Source organism: Nelumbo lutea, chromosome 1 (assembly GCF_056320005.1).
Source record: "Nelumbo lutea isolate HS-2025 chromosome 1, American lotus-T2T, whole genome shotgun sequence".
Lineage (NCBI taxonomy): Eukaryota > Viridiplantae > Streptophyta > Magnoliopsida > Proteales > Nelumbonaceae > Nelumbo > Nelumbo lutea.
Genome location: NC_142684.1, coordinates 13,273,806 through 13,299,942, shown reverse-complemented (window position 1 = coordinate 13,299,942; position 26,137 = coordinate 13,273,806). Strand labels below are relative to the sequence as shown.

Genomic DNA, 26,137 nt, shown 5'->3' with positions numbered 1-26,137 from the left:
AAACAGCCCCAACATACCCAGGTTTTGATCCCCGCTAAGGATCTCACTGATTGGCATATCAAAGGTAGCCTGATCCAACACCTAGTGAAATGTCATAATCGAGTCTAGGGGTCAGGTGTAACTTTCCAGTTTTGCCCATCTATCTCCAAGGTCCAGGGCAATACTGGAAATCTGGTCCGGTTCAAGGATTCAAGTAATCCCATACTGCATGTGCCTCGGGTCTTACCCTGATGGCTGAGATAGGCCATCCCAACACTTGGTGGCACATCAGCATCAGCCTTGGCAGGATAAATCTCCCCAGACTTATCCAACGGCTGTGAACATTTAAAACTAACACGAGTCTCTATAAATGTCCAGTTTTAGGGTTTTACACAGAATTAAACCAAACAATATGAATCAAACATGCACTTTATTTATTTCCACTAAATAACAAAAGTACATCAAATCAGATTGAAGCTAAGGGCATACAAAATTGTCTAACACATGTAAGATTTTTGGTATGATTAAATCTCTTATTAGAATGACCCATAACAACCATGTTATTCTCTTGTAGTTGGTTTTTACCCTACTTTCTTTGATCATTTCAAAGAAAAGGATTTTATTTTCATGGGGAATGTTGTGTTACCCCTTTCAAGGAGGCATCTGCAAAAATTTATTTTCTCTTTTTCAAAACAAAAACAACTGCCACATATCATATTGTTTTTTTGTTGATATAAAAATTGTGAGACCCATAATAAGATATACACCAATAAACATACCCTTCTCTTTTCATTAGTGCCACCTTGTCTGTAGGGCGAAGAAAAACAAGAGTTGCTCAAACTCATTGTCTTTTAGCATTTTGTTACTTGTTTATTACACTCCTTCACATTAAGCCTCTTTAACGAGCTTTTGCAAAAGCTGCTAGTGATTATAAATAAGAAGGATCTAATTGATAGCCTGATTTGTTTGATAGAGCACCTCATTAATTGATGTAACCATAAAGAAGCATAAAATGTTTGGTTGTAAAAGAAAGAGCAAGGTACCTCAATTCATATAACAAGCAACACTCCTGAACTCAACCTTGTCATATAAAATGGTTAATTCTTTTATGTACATTGAAGGTATCATGAAAATCCCATAGAAAGCAAGGCAAAGTGTATATAAAAGGCAACAAATGAGATCTGGGAGTAGGATTCAAAACTAAAAGTCATTAATAGTAGAAAGCAAATACTAGTAAGGTCAGTCCTCACAAGATACAAGAACTATTTCCACTTCTTCATGAACTTTCCAAATCCATGCTTCCCATGCTTAAACTTCCCATGCTTGCCAAATTTCCCATGCTTGGCAAATTTTCCACGCTTAAACTTCCCGTGTTTGTGGGAACCATGCCCATAGAAGGCACCATGTGCAAGATGATGAGCACCTTGTGACATCTGATGAGCTCCATAAGCAACTGCAGCAGCAGTCGCACCTCCAGCAATCATTGCTCCCATGCTAGATCCATGCCCTGTAATTCAGAAACCATCCACAAAATCAAGGACATAATTTACAAGGGTGATTTTTACTTCTTTGACTTGGAACTTAGGCCCGTTCGTTTTTCGGCAAGTTATTTATCTGGATAAATGCACTTACCCATGCTCATTTATTTTTTAGGTAAATAAATTAATGACCATTTTATCCATAAAAAATCGATTATTAAAAGGGACATTTTTGTCCTATTCAAATGTTAACAACTTTCCTCTAGGTGGAAAAGTTATTTACCCACCTAGGAGATGGTACACAGGAAAATAAACTTTCCTTAGTCCTTACATAAATCTGAAAAATGAACATGAGGATTCTTGGTCAATAAAAACCAAAATCCCGTTGACCAACTTTCCCCCTTCTCAGAATCCAAAAAAAATACCCCCTTAGAAGTTAGGATTGTCTAATGATCTGTCTAAGTTAAACTCCAGTTTGTTACTGGTAGGAGTCGAATTCATGATGCTTAAGATCACCATGTAGCTGAGAGATGGAGCTCATGTAGCAAAAGTAAATAAATTTTCGAACTATAGTCGAAAGTGAGATTAATTAAAAATCACCGATACAGAAAGCAAAACCCTTATTGTCCTCTAGTTGTTTTTGAAGTAGAAGAACTCAAGCAATCTTATATGGCTATATCAAGCACCAATTACAGTTCCAGTGGCAAATGTAAATGTTTCAAATTACTCTAATCTAGTTCAAATTAATGATTGTGTGGGATTTTAAATGCCAGATTCTCAATTACACCATGTAGGGATAAAATCATCATGTTACAAGAAATACCATGGTGTAAGGGAGATGATTCTTGGCAAGATATGATCATCAATAATACCTCCATGATGTGGAGCAGGTGGAGCAGGATAACCAGCTGGAGGGTATGCGCCTGGTGGGGGGTATCCTGCTGGGGGGTAGCCCTGAGGAGGATATCCATGTGGTGGGTAGCCCTGTGGAGGGGGGTATGCACCTGGTGGGGGGTAGCCCTGAGGAGGGGGGTATGCACCTGGTGGTGGGTAATGACCAGGAGGATATCCAGCCATACCAGGAGCAAGATGTGAGAAAAGCCCTTTGTCTTGTGATTCATCATGTTTGTCCTTTCCACCACCCATTTTTCTTCAATGTATAACTGATGCTACAAAAACTGACAAAGAAGACAATTGTTAGATACAATCCATAGAAAATCAACTTGTCTACTAGCTTCAACATAATAAATAGGACTGAAGTTACACTTTGCTGATGCAATAAGCATGTAATGTTAGACTTTTGATTATGGTTGCCTTAGTTGGGATATAAATGACAGAGTAGGCTTTTCTAGAAATTATGAAATGTGAATACTAATTTACTATATTTATCGAAACAAAAAAATAAAAATAAAATAAGAATACTAATTTGCTATTAGCTAGCCCACAAACTTTCCTTGAATAATAGATAAACTTGAAATAGATGGTTTTCTCAAAGAAGTACTTCTGTTCAATCCAAAATCCGAAAAGAATAAAGGATGTGGAATTCCTATTCTTTCCAAAGATATGGGTTTCTGATTCAGTTCAAACAACAAAGAAATTATAAGCAAGGTTTGGTCGCCAAGGCAATTCAGCAGGCTGTGGAATCATAACCAATGATGAGGTTTCATGCTTAGTAATAAAAAAATACATGGAGCCTCACTGTAAAAGCAAATAATTAAAAAACTTAAAATAGATTTGGCTTTGTATCATTCAAAATATATATTGGCCACAAATGCTAATCATACAAGATCATGAATGTCAACCCGGGCATCTTAAGCCTTTGAGCATGCATGAGCCATGATAGAATGAGCAAACCCATAATGAATCTGTATTGCTGAAAATACATCCCACAGAAATGCAAATAACAAAAAAAAAAAAAAAAAAAAACTTAAAACAGATTGATATATTGGCCATAAATGCTGATTATACAGGATATTAATGTCAACTCTGGCATCTTAAGCCTTTGAGTATGCATGAGCCATGATAGAATGAGCAAACTCATAATGAAGTTGAATCTGTATTTCTGAAAATATATCCTACATAATTGCTAACAAATACAAGGCCAACTCCGACAAAATCATTCTCAGGCAATAGAAGAGAGAAATTCCCGGAATGAAGCTCTATGACAAAGCTCCATCATAAGAAAGACAGCAAACACCCAAATCTTAAATAGTCAGAAAACAAAAACAATTCACGCACGATACATCCATAACAAGAATTAGACAAATAAACAACGCAACCCGTCAAGCAATAAATCAATCAAATTTCAAAGAAGCAATTGAATTCAAATGAAATAATCTCTAGAATGAAACAAGGAAGATTCAGATGTTAATACCCTAAACCTGTGAATAATTTCGTACAAAAAATTCCACAGGAGGTATATTTACAGAGAGAATTGCCAACAAGGGAGTGCAAACTCCATTGAGAAACACAAATCGAACAACAATCACGTAAATTTTGGTGAAGCCGAAATAAGAAATTCAGGAAGAGAAGCGCTAACCGATTGCCCTTCTCCGAATATGATTGAGACAAGCAGAAATCAATGACAATTCCGAATTCCTAGGTGGTGGAAACGTGTGAAATCCAAACAAAAATTCCATACTTAAATTATATGCACGTTATTTTTAAACCCACCAAATCTGGTATAGACTCTAGTCCTTGTGACGGTTTTTTATTTTTAGCTTTATAAAAAAAAAATGGGTAAAAGACTTAAATATACTTGAGTTTTTCAAAATGGTTAAAATACACAAACCTCTCTTGATTTTTTGACAATTATAAAAACCTTCCCTATAAGTGTTATCACTTATTCAACTATCTCTTCATAGACCTAGACAGAAAAGCCGACCTAATGTATTTATTTTTTAAAATACCTATTTTGTCCTCCCTCTAAAAATACTGTTCATTTTCTTCCTAAGAACAAAGAACTAGATTGCATACCCATGGCTTCTTCAAAACAGAATCAATTTCAAAGAGCTTGAGACATGATCCATCAATCTATCGCCCCCATTACTTTGGATGATTCAGTTTTAAAAAAAAATTCCCAATACAAAGTTGAAAGTGAAAGTTTTACTATTGTAACAAGTTAAAGGGGATTCATCTCCTGGAATTAAACAAGTCAAGTGAAGGTTTTACTGTCGTTTTCCACCAATTGTTTGTCTCTGCAGGTTTAATATCATCCGATATTCAACGTTGAAATTATTAGAGTAACACAAAAAGGTCGAAATGCAAGTTGTGTTAGTTAAATACCTTGACATACACTCACGCTGGTTTCTCAATTTTCTTATTTGTGAAATTCAGACTGAAAAGGAACTGACAAACACTCGATCGAGTGGAGATGGTACACAAGATTAGAAAGGCAAAAGAGGCAAAACCCAAGATGTAGCTTCATGTATCCAAACGACTCTGCTTGAGGAAAGTTTAATAATGGAAAAATCTATGATATGGAAAAAGTATATTTTCCATATATCATATGGGATGACATGGACCAATCAACATTCCACTTCTCTGTTTCAGTGAATTCCGGTTTCAAGAACAACCATTTAAATTGTATTATAAAAAGGAAATTCATTTCAAGATAAGGACATTAAAGTCTTCACCGTTAAACGTCACCTAGAAGCTGTTCCGGTGGATGAGGGTGCACGATGGCTAGGAAAGCTCACTTACCGATGGTGAAAAACGGCTGCTTCGAAGGGCTCAGGGGGCCTCTGACAATCAAAGACGGTCGGGAGCAAGAGGTAAGCAGCTGTATGTGATCGAGAAACAGTGTTGATTTCTGGATATGATCTCTCTCTTCAATGCTTGTTCGAGTTTTCGGGAGTTTTTAGTCTTCGCGTCGTCTAACGGTAACTAAACAGAGAATAGAAGATACCTGGTACTGAGCAGGAGGTGCGCATCAATGGCCATTCTTCCCCTTCTTCTATTGCTTTCCAAGCAAAACAAAACGGCATGACCAAGAAGCTCCCCCCTCTGACTCCGTTATTAACCTTGACCAGTAATCAGTTTTCCAATTCGAAGCTTGTGCGTTATTTGCTTCCATCATTTTCAATTACCGTTGAAGTTGGGTTTTTGATATGTAGATCGTCCCAGGATACAGTAATTTCATATTCTCAGACTGACGCCTGATGGTATTTTTTATTTGATTTTAACGGTAGTGATCCAAAAATGTTCGAGCCAATATGGGGGACAAATGCACAGTGGTGATATTTTTGACTTTAGAACATATATTAACTCACATTTCCTTTTTCGATCGTTTGTAATTACGATTCATTTGATCACCTTATTAATCGATGAAATCGTAGGACTATATGATTCGTCAGGCATGATAGCGACTTTTTTCTGTATAATAGGATTTTTAGTTACTCGTTGAGCAACAATATCACCATTTTTGTTCAATAAGATATCAAAGAAGATGATTGACTCATTCCATAGTAGAAATAATCACAGGAAATCCTTTGATAATACTGATTTCTATTTGGCTGAATCCCGTGAAACCATTTCATAGAAGTTCATTGATATCTTCTTTTTATAAAGCAAATTGACTTTGATTCTTGAATAATCCACATCACTTTTGGTTCTATTGTAACAAAAGATTCCCTTTTTATGTGGAAAAGGCCCGTATCAATAATTATGTCCCTTATGATACGCCAGATCCGGCTCGGTTATTGATAGAGTGAATAGATCTGCCATTTCTTGAAATCTCTCTTCTTATTCAAAATCGTGGTGTAACGTATATCCCCCCCTGTTCCGGTCATGGAATAGATGAAATAAATCAAAAAATGGATTTTTGTTCAAGAATGAAATCTTATTGGAACTGTCCATATCCGGTTCATCATTCGGAACCATATTACATCCCGGATTTGATGAAATAGGATGAATTGAAACGGTATTTTGTAAATACGTAATTATCTCGACGATGGCGATCGGCAACAAAGAATTGAAGACGAAGGAAGACGAAGACATACAAAAAGCTAGGATTCACTGGTTTAGCTGTTCCAGAAATAGAGTTGAGAATTCTCGACTTCTCTCTTCTTTTTGTCAAGTGTCGAGGGTTTTAATTTAATATTTTACACTTCTATTGTTTTTAACTTTTTAATAATTAATATTTAAAAAATGAATAATATTATGTATATATATATATATATATATATATATATATATATTAATTGGAGTGGAGATTGCATTCTTCGTCCCCGTCCCCGATCGGGGGATTCAGGAGTAGCCCCATCCCTGTCTCGTGCAAACAGGTCTGCTAGTATGACGGTATAATATTATTACTGTTTCGCTGACGTGGGCGGAGGTGTTGAAAAAAAATTAATATTTATTTTATTGTAGTCGACGGAAGTTTTGTATTCCGTCCCGGGCTAATTAAGAGCTGACTGAAAAAACAAATAATTAATTACCAGTTACTATAGTAAACCGATAATTGCCGTAAACGTAGCATTGAAAGGAATTTTCACAGGATATGGTTTTCCATATCATAGTTAGGGCATAAGGGTAAAATGGATAAAAATTTAAGGGAGGTTTTTGTAATTTATCCTTTTCAAAAAAACTTCAATATTCCTTATTACGACTTTTTTACTCTTCATTATCCTTCAAATTTTCGAAGTACATCCTACATATTTCAAACCCATGTGAGTGGTGGGCAACTTGAAATGCACCTTTGAGTTCTTTTGGTTTTTCACCACTTCCTACCTTCTGGCTAGCTAGAATATTAGGATTTAGCATCATGATGACTTGATCTTCTTGGAGGTGATTCTTTGAGATAAGAGACAAGTAGAAGAAAGATGGGCCCATTTACAGCAGAAAAACCTAATCCCTTCATTCAATTTTCCTATTGTCTTCAAGGTTTGATGCCCTATTATGGCCTAAGTTAATGAAAGAGTCATTAAACAGAGTACGTTTGTCTTAGAGAGAAATCTGAATAGCACTTTAATCCAAGAAGTAACTGATTTTGAGGTGGAAGACATCAAATTCGACGCCTTGATTTTGTTAAACTAAAAATGTTCAGTCTCGACCATTAGATTAGATTACTCTTCTTCCTCATCGTTATCATTACAGAAAAACAGATTACACCTTTGCAACTACTCTTGACTTTTTTACAGTGTTGCTGAATCAGTTCTTGGATGAACTAGAAAAATACAAATCCCATTATCTTCCACTGATCCTTATCTGCAAGTGCACTTGCAGTTCTCAATGTGGTTGAAGGAATTGCCCTAGATTGCTCATTTCATTGCTGTTTTCTTTCATTTCATAGAACCATTTTCCATGATTGTGGTCAAGACAAGCTACGATGAACCTCAAATTCTATAACCAATATGTATTTTCCACCTCTGGTTGAACTTTGAATATTTACTCCTCTCCTCCAATGTTCTTTATTTCTTCTTCACTTCAATTTCTTTATTGGAAGGGAAAATTTGATTTAAAAAATTTTAGATGACTCCATATGTCAAGTTTTATTGATAGGGTATGTTTAAGTTTAAGTCAACTTATAAAAAATTCAGGGTATGTTTAAGTCTTTTATCCAAAAACATTTTCCTATTCATATAGCATGGCAGCATAGCATGATATTAGAAAAAAATACCATAGAGAAAAATTTTCAATCCTTTTGCTTCTTGGAATCAGAATAAGACTCAGAAGACAAAACTCGCATCTAAAATTGGAGAGTTGGGGTATTGAACATTTTTTTTTTCTCAAGTGGTGTAATGGCAAAAGTCCTATTTATGTTATATGTGGGGCTGAATATGGCATGTATAAATTGATTTTAAAAATTCAATGTATATATAATTAGCTTCTCAAATGTATAGGGCATATACAAGTAATTAACCCATTTTTAAATGTGCCATTTTAGTCAACTTTGTTGAACTAACGCGGTGAGGGGTAAAATTATAAAAACATCCATATTCTATTTCTATTTTTCACAATTCATCTTTGTTTTATCTTTGGACTTTACACAAACCAAGCATCCAAAAAGTGAGACTACCCCAAATGAATAAATAGGGGTGAATTTACTTTGCCACTACTGGTTTGCATTAAAGTCCAAAGGTCGAAGAAGATGAATAGTAAAAAATTGATATTTGGGTCTGGCAATTCTTGAACTACGTAAAAAGGCCAACTTTGACCATAAAGACTAAAAAGGGTCATTTTGCCTACCACACTTTGATAAAAAAAGGCCAGGCCATTTGTAGGCAAAAACAAACAGTATTTGAAACAACATTGATAGATTTGTTAAACAACGATATGTGGCACTACGAAAGTTTGAACAAGTTAATTAAGTAAATTAATTTAAGGTCTAATTAAATGACCCTAAAGTTAATTAAGTTTTAATATACTTAATTAAATTAAATAAATTTTAGTAATTAAGATAATTAAGTAAATTAAGCAATAAAAAAAAAGTAAATTAAATTAATTAAGGAAACAAAGTTAATTAATTAAATTAAATAAACAATGCAAATCAATCTAAATAAGTAAATTAAGCCAATTAAGCAAGGCAATTTAAAAATTGACCAAAAAAGAACCACTTTGGCCACCAGTTTCTAGGTCAATAATTTGGTTGTTCGATCTGAATAAACTAGTTCCTAGGTTGAATGGTCGGTTGCTAGGTATAAAATGGAACTAGATGATTGACCAATTCCTAGGTAGAATAGTTTGACCACCTGAAATTTTTAACTTGGTTAACAAACTATTGACCCAAATGATTGAGCTGCTAAACTGTTTGATCCAATAAATGGTTTTCAAGTCAATTTTTATTTTAATTATACTTATAATTTTTATTTTTCAAAATGTCATGGGTTGATCCATTTGGACCAAACAATCAAACCATTGACCAAAGTGGTTTCGTTTTGGGTTGATTTTTAAAACCATGCTTAATTGGTTTAATTTACTTATTTAGATTGATTAGCTTTGTTTATTAAACTTAATTAATTAACATTGTTTTCTTAATTAATTTAATTCACTTATTTAATTGCTTAATTTAACTAATTAACTATCTTAATTTACTTAATTATCTTAATTAATGCAATTTTTAATTTAATTAATTAACTTAAATATTTTAGGGTCATTTAATTAGACCTGAAGTAATTTACTTAATTAACTTTATTAAAGCGGCCCATTTTCAAACTTTGGGGTGAAAGTGACCTTTTTCAAACTTTGCGTAGTGCCACATAACATTGTCTAACTGATATGTAAACACCATTTCAAATGCCATCTTTTTTTGCCTACAAATGGCCTTTTTATCCTAGGAATGGGGTCGAAAATGGACCTTTTTAATATTTAAGGTCAAAATTGACAGTTTCATAAAGTTTAGAGGTTGTTAGAGCCAAACCCCCCCCCTTTTTTTTCTATTCATCTTTTTCTACTTTTGGACTTTAGATGCAAACCAGTAGTTGCAAAGTAAGTTCACCTCATAGAACAAAGATGGAACAAAGATGAATGGTGAAAAAAGAGAATTAGAATATGGGTATTTTCATAGTTTTACCCCTCACCACGTTAGTTTAACAAAGTTGGACTGAAATGTATATTTCTCTTATTTTATTTTATTTTTTTTGTTAAACAAAACATAGTTTAAGGATTTATCTAAGTTGGTATTTTCAATAGGATTCCTCTAATGTGGTTTAAGAATGTTTTTGGTTTGAAAGAAAAGGTAGGTAAACTTGTACAAGGTAAGTATGAGTTTCCCTACCTTTTCTTTTTGATGATGTGCATTTTGGCACCTCCCGATTGGCTAGTGACTTAGATCTTGGCTAAATAATCCCTACCTGGAAGGTGGCTTGGACACCTACCTGAATGGTTCCTACCTGGAAGGTGGCTTGGACACCTACCTGAATGGTTCTTACCTGGAAGTTGGCTTGGATGCTTAGCTGAATGGTGACGAGTTGGAGAGGTGGCATTGATGCCTAGCTAAATGGTGATGAGCTGTAGAGGTGGTTTTGATGGCTAACTGAGTGGTGATGAGTTGGAGAGGTGGCTTTGATGCCTAATTGAGTGGTGACAAGTTGGAGAGGTCACTCTGATGCCTAGCTAAATGGTGATGAGCTGTAGAAGTGGCTTTGATGGCTAACTGAGTGGTGATGAGCTGGAGAGGTGGCTTTGATGCCTAATTGAGTGGTGACAAGTTGGAGAGGTCACTCTGATGCCTAGCTAAATGGTGACAAGCTGGAGGGGTGGCTTTGATGGCTAACTGAGTGGTGATGAGCTGGAGAGGTGGCTTGATGCCTAATTGAGTGGTGACGAGTTGGAGAGGTCACTCTGATGCCTAGTTAAATGGTGACAAGCTGGAGAGGTGGCTTTGATGCCTAATTGAGTGGTGACGAGTTGGAGAAGTGGCTCTGATGCCTAGCTAAATGGTGACAAGCTAGAGAGGTGGCTCTGATGCCTAGCTGAGTTGTGACGAGCTGGATCAGTGGCTCTGATGCCTAGTTAAACGGTGACGAGCTAGAGAGGTGGCTCTGATGCCTAGCTGAATATGACGAACTAGAGAGGTGTCTCTGATGTCTAGCTGAATGGTGATGAGATGGAAAGGTGGATTTGATGCGTAACTGAGTGGTGATGAGCTGGAGAGGTGGCTTTGATGCCTAATTGAGTGGTGACGAGTTGGAGAGCTGGCTCTGATGCCTAGCTAAATGGTGACAAGCTGGAGAGGTGGCTCTAATGCCTAGCTGAATGCCAACGAGTTGGAGAGCTGCGAGAACTAAAAATTGTGCATCTACCTAGGTGTCAAGGGCTGATGCCCTTATATAGTTGGGTTGCCATGTGTCTCGCGAAACACTCCCAGAATCCTCAGCCCATGACGTAGAGGTCCATTCCGCTTTGGAAGGAGGATAACGTGCTAGTTAATGAGGCTTACCGTTTCCCTCCGATTCAGATGAGATGAGGATAAGGCCTACAGTTATGCGGCGTGATCTCGAAAGGTTCGGAGACAACTAGCAAACTTTTAGAAAGGTAGGTCACCAGGTTGGCGACAGAAGCAAATCTCCAGTTCGCCAGGTTAGCAATAGAAGTAGATCACTAGGTCGGCGACAAAGGTAGGTTGCCAAGTCAGTGGTAGAGGTAGGTCACCAGGTCAGCGATAGAAGTAGACCGCTAGGTCAACGGTAGAGGCAAGTCACTAGGTCGACAGAAGAAGTAGGTCGCCATGTTGGCAGTAGAGGCAGGTCACCAGGTTGGCAGTAGAAGTAGGTCACTAGGTCGGTGGTAGAGGTAGGTCACTAGGTGGCCACGTCGGCGACAGAGGTAGGTCGCCAGGTCAATGATAGAAGTAGATCGCTTGGTCGGCGATAGAGGCAAGTTGCCAGGTCGGCAATAGAGGTAGGTCACCTAGTTGGCGATAGAAGTAGATCGCCAAGTCAACGACAGAGGTAGGTCTCTAGGTCGGCAGAAGAAGTAGGTCACCAGGTCGGCAGTAGAGGCAGGTAGCCAGGTCGACAACAAAAGTAGGTCACCAGGTCAACAGCAGAGGTAGGTCGCCAGGTCGGCGAAAGAAGTAGATCACCAGGTCGACGGCTGAGGCAGGTCTCTAGGTCGACGACAGAAGTAGGTCGCCACATCCACAATAGAGGTAGGTTGCCGGGTCGACAACAGAAGTAGGTCACCAGGCCGGCGGCAGAGGCAGGTCGCCAAAAAACCAAAGAATCAAACTAGTCAAAAACCAAAACCGACAAACTGGTTAACCGGTTGTATCAGTTCGGTTTCGGTTTGGCGAAACAAAAATACTGATACCACCGATTCAATTTACAAAAAAGGGCCATGATTCAGTTAACCAAACCATGGATACCCCTAGATTGGTTTCAACCCAAACCCGATCCATTGACACATATATTCTTATCTTATATCAATGAACCAAATATTGACTTAATCTAACCCAATCCAATATAAATTTGTTACGGACAGACCAGGTCCAATCCAATCTAGTAAATTGGATTGGATTGATCCAACCCAATGTTGGTCCATGCATCCAATCCGTCCAAATTGATTTTGGACTGGATGGAGTCCAATCCAAAACTGGTCCATTGACACCCTTAGTAATTACCTGTAGTCACATAAACACGGGTACCTTAAGGGTCCGTTCGAGAGGGCTGAGCTTAAGATTCAGTTAAACTGGTTCAGCCGCTTAAAAAGCACTCCAGATAAGCTATTAAAAGAGCCTGAACGCCCTTCAACTAACTAATTGACGGCAGATTTGGGCTCTTCAAAATTTTCATCAAACATAACCTATAGACTATCTTTGTGATGCCAATTAATGCACCTTGGAAAGCCAGAAGCCACTGCACATCAGCCCTCCCAAACACGCATTAATTTATTAAAGAAGGCTGGCTCCAAGGGCAATTAACCTCACACAATGTGTACCCCAAGTGGCAAAACAAGCTCATTCCACACAAATCACAGAAAAACATAAGCATTCCCATTAAAGTACTCCATTATATTAATTTATCCCATAGGAATGCTAGAGTAGTTTATATCTTAAACTCATAACTATGGTGTTTCTTAATAATTGATAGAAGAGACTAAACTTGAGAACTACTCATTATTGTAATCTGTATAGTAGGTGGTAGCTGGTAGTAACCAAATATAAGTGAAGTTGCATCTGTGCTAAAGAAGTACTACTTCCACCGCTTCATGAACTTGTACCTTCCATACACTCCGTTGTTCCATGGCTTGCCATATTTCCCATGCTTATGAAACTTGCCATGGTGCTTGTAGAGGCCGCTCTCATACTGGTGGCCATGCACTAGATGATGAGCACCATGTGCCAAGTGATGAGCTCCATAACCTGCAGCAGCACCTCCGGCTAGCATTGCCCCCATGCCCATGTCATGTCCACTCCCTATATATAAAATGAGGCCGGGTCTCAATTTCTCATGTTTTAGGAACAACAAAACCAAAAAGGGCATGAAGTTGAGCAAAGAGTCTTTTAATCATAGTTTTCAAAATTAGACCGGAAAAATCGGGAATTGATCAATTTTTTTTCAAAATCAGATTTTTACTAAAAAACGTTGATTTGATCAGTAAATCGCTGACTTAAACAATTCAACCATTCAAACTGTTCAATAATTTTTACCGTTTTTATTTTTTATATTTTAAATTTTTTATTTTTTATCAGAATGATTCGACCATTTGATTTGAATGATCGAACCGTTCTACCCAGGAATCAGACTACTGACTTGTTTGTTTGTCTGGGTCAACTTTAAAAACCTTGCTTTAGATCAATTGTGTGAGTCAAAACTCTGAACTGTTTAAATTAAACAGCAATCATCAATAAAATGGGCACAAGCAAGCTTTTCATTTGTCTTGAGTTTGGCTCGTCCTGTCATAGGAGTCAGGTTGTTGCTTCTAGAGGCTAATTGTGTGCATCTAATAGAATCGGCACATGGAATTGATTGGATATGATCCAACTACTCCAAAGTATAAGCCAATCCTTCCAAAGAAATCATAACTTCCAAAGAAATAATATATCATCATCACTTCCAAATATCATCATCACTTCCAAAGAAATCATAACTTCCAAAGAAATCATATATCATCATCACTTCCAAATATCATCATCACTTCCAAAGAAATCATAACTAAGGGACATCATGCAATGTTTGCAAATAGGGCTGTCAATGGACCAAATATTGGTCAAAGCTGCCCCGGCCGGTCCAATATGAGTCCATTATAGATGGACCAGGTTCAATTCAATGTCTGGGACCGTTCAAACTGGTTTTAATTTATATTGAGTCCAATCCAAAGCTAGTTCATTGACACCCATACTCTAATTATCTTCTGTTAATGGACCAGATATTGGCTCAACTTGACCCGGCCCAATACAAATCCATTACAGATGGATCAGTTCCAATTCAATCCAATAAATACTTTGAATCATTAAGTTTGAACTGGTCCAATTCGATATGTCTAATTAGTCCATGTGTCCATTACATTCAAATTGATTTTGGTTCAGATAGGGTCCGACTCTGACCCAAACCCAATCAGTTGACAATGACAGTATGACACCCTTATCTGCAAAATATAAACCATGATAGAACTCTCCTTTCACAACAAATTTCAAAGTACAGAACCGTTTGCAACCATACCTGTATAATATGGGAAAGCTGAAGAAGGATAACCAGTTGGAAAGAATGGACCTTGTGAAGCAGAATATCCTGCTGGTGGGTAGCCTTGAGGAGGATAACAATGGGCCGAAGGATATCCTTGGGATGGATAGCCTTGTGGAGGGTAGCCTTCTTGGGGGCATGCCCATGGTGACGATGAATAGTGTTCACCACTAACACCATAACTGTAGTGTGAAAAAAGCCCTTTGTCTCGAATCTCGACATTATTCTTCTCCTTATTTCCACCATCCATTTTTCTGAGGTTATATATATGAACTGACTGCAAAATGAAGTGTTAGGCAATCCATGATAAATAAATTTAACTTTGATCTAAGCAAGTTGTGATTATTGGTACTTTTAGGTCTAACCCGAATCTGGTCCATTGACACCCCGTCTATTCTTATCTTCTGTCAATTGACCGGATATTGGTCCAATTCAACCCAATCCAATATATATAAATCCATTACAGATTGAACCAGATCCACTTCAATCCAAAAATACTTTGGACTATTAAGTCCGGACTGGTCTAATTCAATATGTTCGTCCATCCAGCCCATTCAAATTGATTATGATTTGGTCTAATTCATTAATACTCCTACAGGTGTGTAACTTGGTAAGTGATTAGAAATATTGTAACCCTTTTTTTTTATCGTTTCCTAGATAATTTCTAAGAAGTAATAATGGAGTGGGAGAGAAAGTAAGATGTTTGGTAAAATCTTTTATTCCATTTCTATCCGGGGTTGCACAAGAAATAATGTAGGAATTTTAATATAAAACATATTATGTAATAATATGATATAATTATTATACTATATATCAAATGATACGAATTAAAAATATAATACATGTAAAATTTTATATGAATAAAAGTAGGCGTGTCAATGGACCGGTTTTGGGTTGGACTCAGTCCAAATCAAAATCTTTTTGAATGGATTGGATGGATTGGACAGACCAATATGACATATTGGATTGGACCCGGTCCGTCCATAATGAATTTATATCAGATTGAGCCAATATATGGTCCATTGATAGAAGATTAGAACATAGGTGTCAGTGGACCAGGTTTGAGTTGAAACCAATCTAAAACAGATTGAACAGTCTCTGGACTGGTCCAAAATATTCATTGGACTGGATTGGACCAGATCCATTTGTAATGGACTCACATTGGACTGGACCAGATTGGACCAAATCCAGTCCAATTGACATCCCTAAATAAAAGATATTCTTAAACATGACATAACAAATTAATATAAAATATTATTTATTCTACAAGAACAACACAATATATAATATTTTTAGCATATAAAAATATTTCTTATTTCTTATTCATTCATATTTTTTTTTTCAGCAAAGAGCTTCAATTTTTTTTCTGAGGAATAAGTGTGACCAATCACAACTCCTATACCTTGTAACAAAAGAAATTTCATTCAAACAAAGGAGTGTAAAACCAAATGGATCACTGGTGTGTTTGTTTTGTAGGCTTGTAGTAGATCAGGAGTGCCAAAATTAACAAAATAACCAAATGAACCAGAACACATATTCATCAAGCTTTCTCCATCTAGCCATTCATCCAGCACAAGAAACAAATAACAGCAAGTGAACAATCGTGAAAGAAAATCAAATAGAAAGAGAACAAACAAATCAATATAATCACGTAAGCTTTGATGAAGGGAAGCAGCAGAAACAGAAAGAGAGTGCTAACCGAATTCTACTGAAAGCCTCCTGCGATCGAGACGGAGAAGGAGAGTGAGATATTACGCCTTCTTGGACTCTTCCTACAAACTCTTGAACCCAACACACCAAATAAATATTAAATCCGTCTACATTCGTACTACTCTGAGAATCAATTGGAATGAAGGCTGATACGACAGCTTAATTCCGACGCAATTGGTTGATTAGATTCTGTTTCAGTTGGCCGTCCAAAAATGGTTCATTTTTTCGTCGCTTGATGTATTCTTTGGCCGAATTTGTCCGCATACATTGTTTTTTTTTTTTACTGAATTTGTGCATGTGCCTTATAATGTATACTAGTTTTTAGTATTAAAATTCTTTATAATTGAAGTTTATTTTATCTATATTATATTTTTTACTTTTATTTTAACATTTACATTTATGCTAACTTTATACAAATTATTGATATTTTATTTTTAATTGAATAGGATATACAGATATGTAAATGTATATCAATTTAAATGTATGTTTTATATATCTAAAAGATGGGTTTGTCTATGATACCGAAAAAATGATAACCAATCAACCGGTATCTAAATGTCTTTCCATCAGCATATAGTTTTTCCCTTCGCAGATATTGAGTTGATTGGGTATCTAGTTTGGATGTATTATGTATTCAAATTCGATGCAATCTGCTTTAAGGGATTTGTCCAGTTCCTTTGAAATACGACTTTGACCAACCTGTTAAAGTATAGGTAAATTTCTGAAACCTTCCCTAAAGTTTGGTAATCGCAATCATGAATCTTCACCTTGTTGCATGTAGACCCCCTCTCCTTTAACAAGATGCACAAAAATGTTCAAAATACCCATGCAATTACTATTGAAGTTGTTTTCTACAGAAAAAAAAAAACAATGCAAACTTTATAAACAAAAATATAGGGATTTTGAAGTTGCAGCTTTCCTGTTGAGTGATTGATATAAAGATAAAACTTAGAAAATAAAATCAACTTCAGAAAAGAGATTGGAAGTGATTCTGTGCAATCCAGACACTCCTACCTGGCTGCTAACAGGCTCCTACCTGGCAACGGACGACACCTGAGAAGAAGACGGTGAAGAATTCCCGGGGGACTTGCCTGGTGGGAATACTCCGATGCTTAAGTTAGAATGCTGGGGAAATAGTAAAGAGTGTAAAGAGGCTAAGTGTGCAGGTCGCGCTAGATCACTGAGTGTTCAAGATTAGCTCGAGATTAAGTAAGATGATTCAAGATCCAAAAATCAAATTGAATCCCCTCCCCTTTGACTAAGGGGCTCTTATATAGACGTTCTTGTCAAATCGGGTGTAACCGCCACTGGGCTTCTATCGCAACCGTTATTTGTCAGGGTTGCGCAAGTAACTGTTGCAGGGTACTACCCAATCGGGTGAGTGACACGTCCCGGGAAGATAGGCACGCCACCATCTATCGAGAGACGTGGGTGCAGTCTGTTGAATGGGCAAGGACTGTGTCGTCAGTCTGGAGACGTGGCGTAGTTTGACGGGTACGGTCTTGTCAAATAGAAGCTTCTTGAGAGCATCGCGTTGCTCAGTCGCAAGTTACCTTGTCGCGTAGCGAGCTATCCTGTCGCAAGCTACTTCATAGTGAGCTCCTAGGGGTACTTCAAGGTGACCCTTCTCAAGATTGTCTTCGGGGCAGTCTTTCTGCCTAAGTGTTGGAGCGAGCTGGTTACCCTACCTTGCGAGTTAAGATAGTCTTGGAGTATTCCCTTTCAGTAGCTTGGGGGACATTGAGCTCGCGTTGTAGTGAGCTCCCCTATAGCGAGCTATGACGTAGCGAGCTGTCCTGCAGGCTCGTTACTTAGTTGCAGTCAAGCTGTGGTGCTGAGTTGTTGCTCGTGCTGAGTTTGGTCCACGTGTCATCGTCTCAAGGGGTCGGGTCAAATCACCCTCCATCAATTTCCCCCCACTCCTCGGGCTAAGAGTGCTACCTTAGCGTGAGGAGTTCATGAAGTGTGATGGGTGGATTTGACCGAAGTTCAAACTTGATTTACTGCTTGCATTAAATGTGTGCGCTGGAACCAAGGATTTCTGACTTTTCAAATGTCGAGAAACACACCAAAGTGACTCTTAATTCCTGATGTCGTGCAACCGTCATTACCTTAATCATGGGAGACGTGTAGCCAGTCACATTTCAGTTTCAGAAGACGTGCAGTCAGCTTGACTACGAACCGTCAGATCTGTCTCAATCTGGGCCGTTGGTCTGGGGGCACAGTGGCTATAAATAGGAGGACCCCCTAGGCCTCATTTTTTTTCATGCTAACTTGCTTTATCTTCGAATTCTGAGGTCGCGCATCCATCTAGTCTGCTCGAGCTCTTCTCTTGTACACACTGTTTCATCTTTTCCGGTGAGTCTAATCATTCTATCAATCATGTCTGGGTATCCGTACCACGTTTATCCCTGGGGCAATAACCAAAACGACATCCCTCGAGCTTAGGGAGAGCTTGGGGACAGGCTTTGGAGGCTCAGGAAGCCTCCGACAAGTTGGCTTCTACTTCTCGGGGCAGAGAGCCCGACACCTTCGGTCCCTCCTCTATGACGATGGAGAGACTTAGATCTCTAGTTCACTATTTTAACCTTCCCGAGGACCACATCTACAGTCTCCGCTCCGGTAACTTTCCCTAGGAGCATGGTCTCAATGACATAGTGATTTTTCAAGAACAGCTTGAGGCCGACCTGCGTCTTCCAAAACACCCTCTAATAGTGGAGGTGTTGAATCATTTCAATGTCACCAATGACCAGCTCCATCCCAATGCCATCTGGAGTGTAGTTGGGACTATTTCTCTGTCCTATGAGTATTGTCTTCCCCTTGATCTTGATATCTTTTCTTCCATTCTCTGCATCAAGAATGCTACTCCCGGAGTGCCTCCGAAAAGGCGTTCCTACTACTTTTCTCCCGGCCGTGGCTTCAAGCTCTTGCATGAGCTACTGAACAAGATTCCGGCTTGGAAGCGGGACTATTTTGTGGTCCGTAACCCCGACGGGTGGCCCTTCCCAACTTCTTGGAGGGCTGCCATCTAGGATTTTGGGATTGAGTTGGACCCTGAAACTCGGAAAACGCGGCTGTCCTGGAAGCAGTAGGCCTTCTTTGTTTTGACTACTTGACCGAGGAAAAGCTAACGTAGGCTAGCCTAATTTCGGGTAGGTTGCCTTTTAGGTTGCGAAGTGCCTTGTAAAAATACACACACACACACACACACACATATATTTTACTGGACTAATACCTTGTGGTTTTTTGGTAGCCATCTTGTCTGGTGTTGACGCGCGTCACCTTCTTTCCAACAACCAGAAGCATAAGGTGAAGAGGTCACATCCCGACCGAGCTTCCACTTCTAGGGGCACTGAGTTTGAGTCTACTGAGCCAGACTTTGTTTCTCCACCGCCTAAGGTTCCACCAGTCCCATCTGAAGGAGTTGCCAGAGAAGGTGGCCTCGAGGAGGGCGAGCTTCCGAGGCAAGGGTTGTTTCCTCCTGGGCCTTCCTGCCCATTCCCCTATCCGTAGTTCCCGATGGGGAACTGGGAGGGTGTCAATGATTACCTCGTGGCTGGGCAGAAGAGCCGAAGGGTGATATACAACAAGGAAGTCGATAGGTGGGGGGAGATGGAGCCCAAGGCGCTCACCGCGCTAGCGGTAAGTGATCTTTTCTGTTTCTTCTCGTTCTTTTCTTTCTTTTCCTGTTTTCTGACCTTAGTCTCTTGTTGGCAGGTGAACTCCTCCATCCATGCCATGGCCCTCCAGACCAACATCCACTTTGACGACACTCACAATCAGAGGGCCAATGTCCAGAAGCTCCAAGGCGAGCTCGACCAGGCCCGAGGTGAGATCCTTCAAGCTCGCAAGGGGAGCGAGGCCTAGGAGCTGCTCGCCGATGACCAGAAGGCACAGATCATCAGGTTTTCTGAGAAGAGCAAGCACTACAGGGAGGAGTCATCGAGGGTGGTAGCGGAGGGGGAGCTCCTTCGCCAGCAGGTTCGAGACTTGGAGTCTACACTTCTGGACCGAACTCGAAACTTCGACACCATGGTGGAGGCCGAGCGGGCTAAGGCAGTCTGGGACATCAAAGACTCCCAGGAGTATCACGACCTCCAAGTGGAGTATGGCTCGAGCTCGTACCGCCGGATTCAAGCTATGCCACTGGTTGGTCCAAAAGAAGTTATCTGGGCTCAACCTCGACGACATCACAATGAAGGGCCTGACTCCCGAGACGACATACCAGGCGGAGGAGGAGGAGCCTGACTGCCTGGAGGACGAGGACGAGGTGGAGGAGGTGGACCCTTGAGGCTGGTGGCTCTTGTGTTTTTCTATTCTTCTTGTTGGCTTCTAGTGGTTCCCAGGTGCCAGAACCCGGTTTTCAAAAATCTTCTTCTTGGAAAGTTGTGCCCTTTTTTACTTCTTGTTGAACTTTCCCAAGCTTTTTAGCTCAGTTTTTATTTATGAAATAGTAATAAAATTTTTCCTTTTCTTGCTAAGTATGGTGTGTTCTTTTATTTTTTGTAATGCGATCTCATCACTCAAGCTATTAGAGCTACATACCCGAAATAGGATCTTTCAATAATTATTATCCCGTGCTATCCCTTAGTGCTTTGAGGCATTTTTATAGTATACCGCAAAGTAGTTAGCATGTATGCCTGAACTGTATGTTTGTAGGTTGTTCCTTATTTGATTCAACCGATGTACTGAGACGAGCTATGCTTCATAGGGTTCAAACCCGAGTTGCTTACGTCTCTGGTACTTCATACTTCGCCTTTACCAATGAAGCAACTAAGTTTTTCACGGTGTCAAGGTCTTAGTTAGGTCGGTGTTTTATCCCTTAGGCTAAGGGGGCGACTTATAGTCTGCCCTTGGAGTTTGCCCATGCCATGGAAGCGACTGTGTCTTATTGCGTCGAGGTCGTATTAGCTCGGCATTTTGGCCCTTAGGCTTTGAGAGTGACACATGGTCTACTCAGTAGTTTGCCCATGCCATAGAGGCAACTGGGTCTTATTGCATCGAAGTTGCGTTAGCTCGGCATTTTGGCCCTTGGGATCTAAGAGTTACTCGTGGTCTACTCAGTAGTTACAGGTAATACTGCCTTAAGTTGACAATATTCCATGCTCGAGGTACTTGTTTCCTTTCAAGGGTTTCGAGCTTGTACGTTCCTTCCCTGAGCACCAGTTTCACTCGGTAGGGTCCTTCCCAATTCGGTTTGACCTTGCCAATGCTAGGCTCAGGTACCATAACTTTAGGAAGGACCAGGTCGTCAATGCGGAGATTCCGCTTCTTGACCCTGGCGTTATAGTACCGAGCTACTCTTTGCTGGTAAGATGCGGTCCTAATATATGCGAGGTCCCTTACTTCGTCGAGTAGGTCGAGGTTGGTACTATCTCATCTTTATTTGCCTTATCGTCATATGCTTCCAGTTGTAGTGAGGGAACCTCAATCTCAATTGGGATTACTGCTTCGGTTCCGTAGGTGAGGTTGAAGGGAGTCTCTTTTGTGGTGATCTTCTCTGTGGTTTGGTAGGCCCATAGGACATTGGGTAGCTCATCCGCCCATAGTCATTTAGCTCAATCTAACCGTGCCTTCAGTCTGCGGAGGATAGCTTTGTTCGTGACTTTTGCTTAACCGTTTGCTTGAAGGTGTGCGACTGAAGTGAAGTTCTACCGGATCCCCATATCTTGGCACCTGTTCTAGAATTTAATGTCCTCGAACTGCTTACTGTTATCAGAAATTAGTACCCGAGGTAACCCAAAGCGGCACACTATGTTCATCCAAAAGAAGTTCTGGACATTTCTGGTTGTGATCGTTATGAGAGGTTCAACTTCTATCCATTTGGTAAAATAATCCACTACTACCACTAGGAACTTCCTCTGGCCTGTCGCTGGTGGAAACGATTTGAGTATATCGATCCCCCATTGTGCGAAAGGCCATGGGTAGGTGGTGGATATTGACATGCTTTTGGCACTTGTCACACTTTCTGACGAGCACAATAGCGTTCACTTTCATCGTTGGCCAGTAGTACCCCTATTGTAGTGCTTTTTGGGCGAGGGCCGTACCCCACATGTGTCCGCCGCATAGGCCCTCATGAGTGTCCCGGAGTACGAGCTCGGCTTTTGAAAATCGCAAGCAGTGCAGGTAGGGGAGTGTGTAGGATCTTTGGCCGCCTGATGCTCTACCCTTCTGGTGGCATTGCGATCTGCAGGGAGGATCCCGTGTAGTAGGAAGCTCGCAAGTGGGTCAATCCAGCTTGGCTTTGCTTGAACGACAGGAACGACCTCCTCTGCGCCGCCCCCCCCTCCCCCCGCCCCCCCCCCCCCCCCGAGAATGCTAGGATGAGGCAGGTTCTCTATGTACACGGTTCTCATGGTGTTATCACTGGTGCTGGCTAACCGGGACAGGGCGTCGACTTCAGCGTTCTCCGACCTCGGGACTTGCCTGATGTAGTGTGGCTGGAAGTTGAGCAGAGCCTTTCTTACCTTGGCTAAGTAGGCAATCATAGTCGGTTTGCGAGCTTCGTATTCGCCTATGACATGATTGACCACGAGCTGGGAATCGCTACAGATGACGATATGCTTGGCTTTCACTTCTTTGGCTAGAGCTAGCCTGGCTATCAATGCTTCATACTCCGCTTCATTGTTGGATGCCGCAAACTCAAAGCGTAGTGCGTACTCCAGTTTCGTGCCACTTGGGTCGTGTAGAACTATTCCGGCTCCGCTACCCTACTGGTTCGAGGAGCCATCCACGTGAAAGATCCAGGGCTCCTATCTTAGTTTGCGGTTGGCTTAACTAGGAGAGATGCCACACTGGATGCTACCTTACAGTGCTCAGACTCAACTAGCCTTGGAGCTCCGGGCTCGTTCAAACTGGGGGCCTCGTGTTCAATCGGCCTGGGGACTTCGGAGCTGAAAGTGCACTTCGCGGTGAAGTCTGCGAAGGCTTGGGCCTTAATAGAAGTTCGTGGCTTGTATTGGAGATCGTACTCGCTGAGCTCAACGGCCCACTTCGTTAGTCAACCAGAGACCTCGGGCTTGAGTAGGACTTGCCTCAAAGGTTTGTTGGTGAGGATGATAACAGTATGAGCCTGAAAGTATAGACGGATCTTTCAAGATGCAATAACCAGTGCATAAGCCAATTTCTCTATCTTCCGATATCTTGTCTCTACTTCCTACAACACTTTACTAACATAATAGATAGGTCATTGGACCCAATCTACTTCTTTTATTAGTACCGAGCTGACCATTTCGTCACTTGCCGAGAGGTACAAATCTAAATCATCGCCCTCTTTAGGCCGGGTTAAGACCAGTATGCTAGCAAGGTACTTTTTTAGATCGTCAAATGCGAGCTGAAAATATTGGGTCCATTCAAACTCTTTGCTTTTAATTGCCTTGAAGAAAGGTAAGCAGTGGTCTGCCGACTTGGACATGAAGCGGCTTAGAGCGGCTATTCTGTCATTCAACCTCTAAACCTCCTTCATTTTCTGGGGTGGTCTCATGTCTAGGATGGCCTTTACTTTGTCTGGGTTGGCCTCAATGCCGCGTCGATTTACTATGTATCCCAGAAATTTGCTCAAAGTGACGCCAAAGACACTTATTCGGGTTCAATTTCATATTAAATCTACACAGGATTTCAAAAACTAAATGCAAGTCTTGTATTAAATCGCATGAAAACTGGGTTTTGACGACCATGTCGTCTACATAACATTCTACTTTTTGGCCAATCAATGGATCAAACAGTTTATTTACAAGTCTTTGAAAGGTTGCCCTAGCATTTTTTAGCCCAAAGGGCAAGACCTTGTAGTAGTACAGGCCAAGCTCGATTATGAAGGCAGTCTTTTCTTCATCTGTCGGGTCCATCATGATCTGGTTGTAGCCCGAGTAGGCATCTAGAAAGCTCAGCAACTCATGCCCTGAGGTCGCATCCACCAGACGGTCAATCCAGGGAAGTGGGAAGCACTCTTTGGGTAAACTCAGTTCAGGTCGGTGTAGTCGACGCACATTTGCCATTTACTATTAGCCTTTTTCACCAGAACGGGGTTGGCCACCCAGCTCGGGTAATGGACTTCCCTGATGAAATTGGCTGCAAGGAGCTCCCGACCTCCTCGTCGACTGCCCTCCATCGCTCTAGGGCTAGGTTGCGTTTCTTCTATCTAACGGGCCTAACTACAGGATCAGTATTAAGTTTATGAGTTATAATGCTAGGGTCTATGCTAGGCATTTCTGCCGCTGACCATGCAAAAACATCTAAAATTTCAAGTAAAAAGTGTATCAGTTTAGATCGCAGAGGCTCCTCAAGGGAAGCACCAATTTGAAGCGTTCAGGTTAGGTCCTCCGTTGAGGTTGGGATGGAGACGGTCTCTTCGGTAGGAGCAGCTCGCTACTCGCTCTGCTCCATAGGTTTCTCCAGCTCGAGGTCATCGGCCACCTTGGCTTTCCCTTTGAGGGCGGTAACGTAGCACTTGCGAGACTCAAGCTGGTCACCTTGCGCTATCCTGATTCCGAAGTCTGTGGGGAACTTCATGGCCAAGTAGTAAGTGGACACCACAACCCGTAAGGAATGGGTAATCGACCAACATACTATGGCGTTATACGGGGAGAGGGTTGCAACCACTAAGAAATCGTGGTTGAGCCTCACTATGCTAGGCCAAGTGCCGACCTCCACGAGTACTGTAATCCTTCCAAGGGGCATGACTTCCTCTCCTTTGAAGCCTACCAGGGGAGTGTTCGCGGGCCTTAGGTCGCTCTCTTGGAGCTGAAGTTGGTCGAAGGTTGCTTTGAAGAGGATGTCTGCTGAGCTGCTTGAGTCAATGAGGACGCGTCTGACTTCAAAGTTGTTGAACTTCACCTCTATGATGAGCGCATCATCATGGGGGTAGTGGACCCCGCATGCGTCATCTTCTGTGAAGAAGATGGGGTCTTCCATCCATGGCCGCTTTGTGGGTTCTGCTCTTCCTTGACGGCCTCGCGAGCTGATGTGCAAGCTACAACTGAGGTACAGCCTGCCACAATCAAACCTCCAACTATGATGTGGATGGTTCCCCGAACTGGTCTCTCTTCGGGGGGCTGCTTCTGCGACTGTTCCATTTGCTTGTTGGAATAGAGAGCGTCTCTACTCTACTCCCCTTACCGACCTGCTTTATTATTATTACTATTATTTTGTACAAAATTTCTTAGATATCCATATGGATGAGTTCCTCTATCTCATCGTGGAGGTTTTTATACTTCTCGGTACTTTGACCGTGATCTTTATGAAAGCTACAATACATATTTTTATTTCTGGCATTAGGGTCGGCCTTCAGCCGAGGTGGCCACTTCACTTACGGAGCATCCTTGATCGCCATGAGGATCTCGGCCCACTTTGTGTTGAGGGGTGTGTAGTCCCTTTCCGCTACTAGAGGTCGGAAAGGATGATTTGGCTTTGCCCCCCGAGCTTGGTCTTTCTTCTTCTCACTGTCGCCCTGAGCTGGGGGCTCTAGTTCCCTCTTTCTTTTCTCATGGGCTGATTGACAACTACGTGCCACTTGAACTCTTTGTGGGTGATACTTCGCTTCGCTGTGGTGAGGCGAATTGCGGAATCCAAGTCGAGCATCTGCAAACAAGCGTTGTTGAACCGCTTGATGTAACTCCAAATGGACTGAGTTCTTATCGAACCGGGCGCGAGGTTTCGGTACCAAGTGCGAGCTACCCCTTTGAAGGTGGTGGAAAAGGCCACACACATGCAGGACTCACTGGCTCTTGTCAAGTGTATCTAGGACTGAAAGGCGTCCACATGATCATTCGGATTGAATGATCCATCATACTTGTCTAGTGGAGGGAGCTTGAAGTCCCTTGGCATGGGGACAACAAGGAGTTCTGGATA

General features: G+C 40.8%; 1 protein-coding gene and 1 long non-coding RNA gene across 6 annotated transcripts; both read right to left on the bottom strand.

Annotated features, from left to right (window-relative positions):
- Nucleotides 1-1,033: 1,033 nt before the first annotated feature.
- LOC148873582 (glycine-rich protein A3-like) lies at nt 1,034-5,980 on the bottom strand. Of its 5 annotated transcripts, none has more exons than XM_088966291.1 (3): nt 5,160-5,980; nt 2,330-2,635; nt 1,034-1,486 (listed from the first exon to the last, which is right to left on the bottom strand). In XM_088966291.1, the coding sequence occupies exons 2-3, from the start codon at nt 2,601-2,603 to the stop codon at nt 1,242-1,244; spliced, it is 519 nt and encodes a 172-aa protein (XP_088822417.1). In that variant the 5' UTR covers nt 2,604-2,635; nt 5,160-5,980; the 3' UTR covers nt 1,034-1,241. The 5 variants fall into 5 exon arrangements, with proteins under 5 accessions (XP_088822417.1, XP_088822418.1, XP_088822419.1 ...); XM_088966292.1 differs by lacking the exon at nt 5,160-5,980 and adding an exon at nt 3,997-4,118; XM_088966293.1 differs by lacking the exon at nt 5,160-5,980 and adding an exon at nt 3,839-4,021.
- Nucleotides 5,981-12,888: 6,908 nt separating this feature from the next.
- LOC148873581 (uncharacterized) lies at nt 12,889-16,588 on the bottom strand. Its single transcript, XR_016105116.1, has 3 exons — nt 16,281-16,588; nt 14,561-14,858; nt 12,889-13,314 (listed from the first exon to the last, which is right to left on the bottom strand). It is a non-coding gene; the product is annotated as an uncharacterized LOC148873581 (long non-coding RNA).
- Between the last annotated feature and the right edge of the window lie 9,549 nt (nt 16,589-26,137).

Coding starts and splice junctions, on each gene's coding strand:
- LOC148873582 (XM_088966291.1), bottom strand. CDS start 2,603: ATGGGTGGTGGAAAGGACAAACATGATGAATCACAAGACAAAGGGCTT. Junction 1,487..2,329: donor ACCTGCTCCACATCATGGAG/GTATTATTGATG, acceptor TCTGAATTACAG/GGCATGGATCTAGCATGGGA.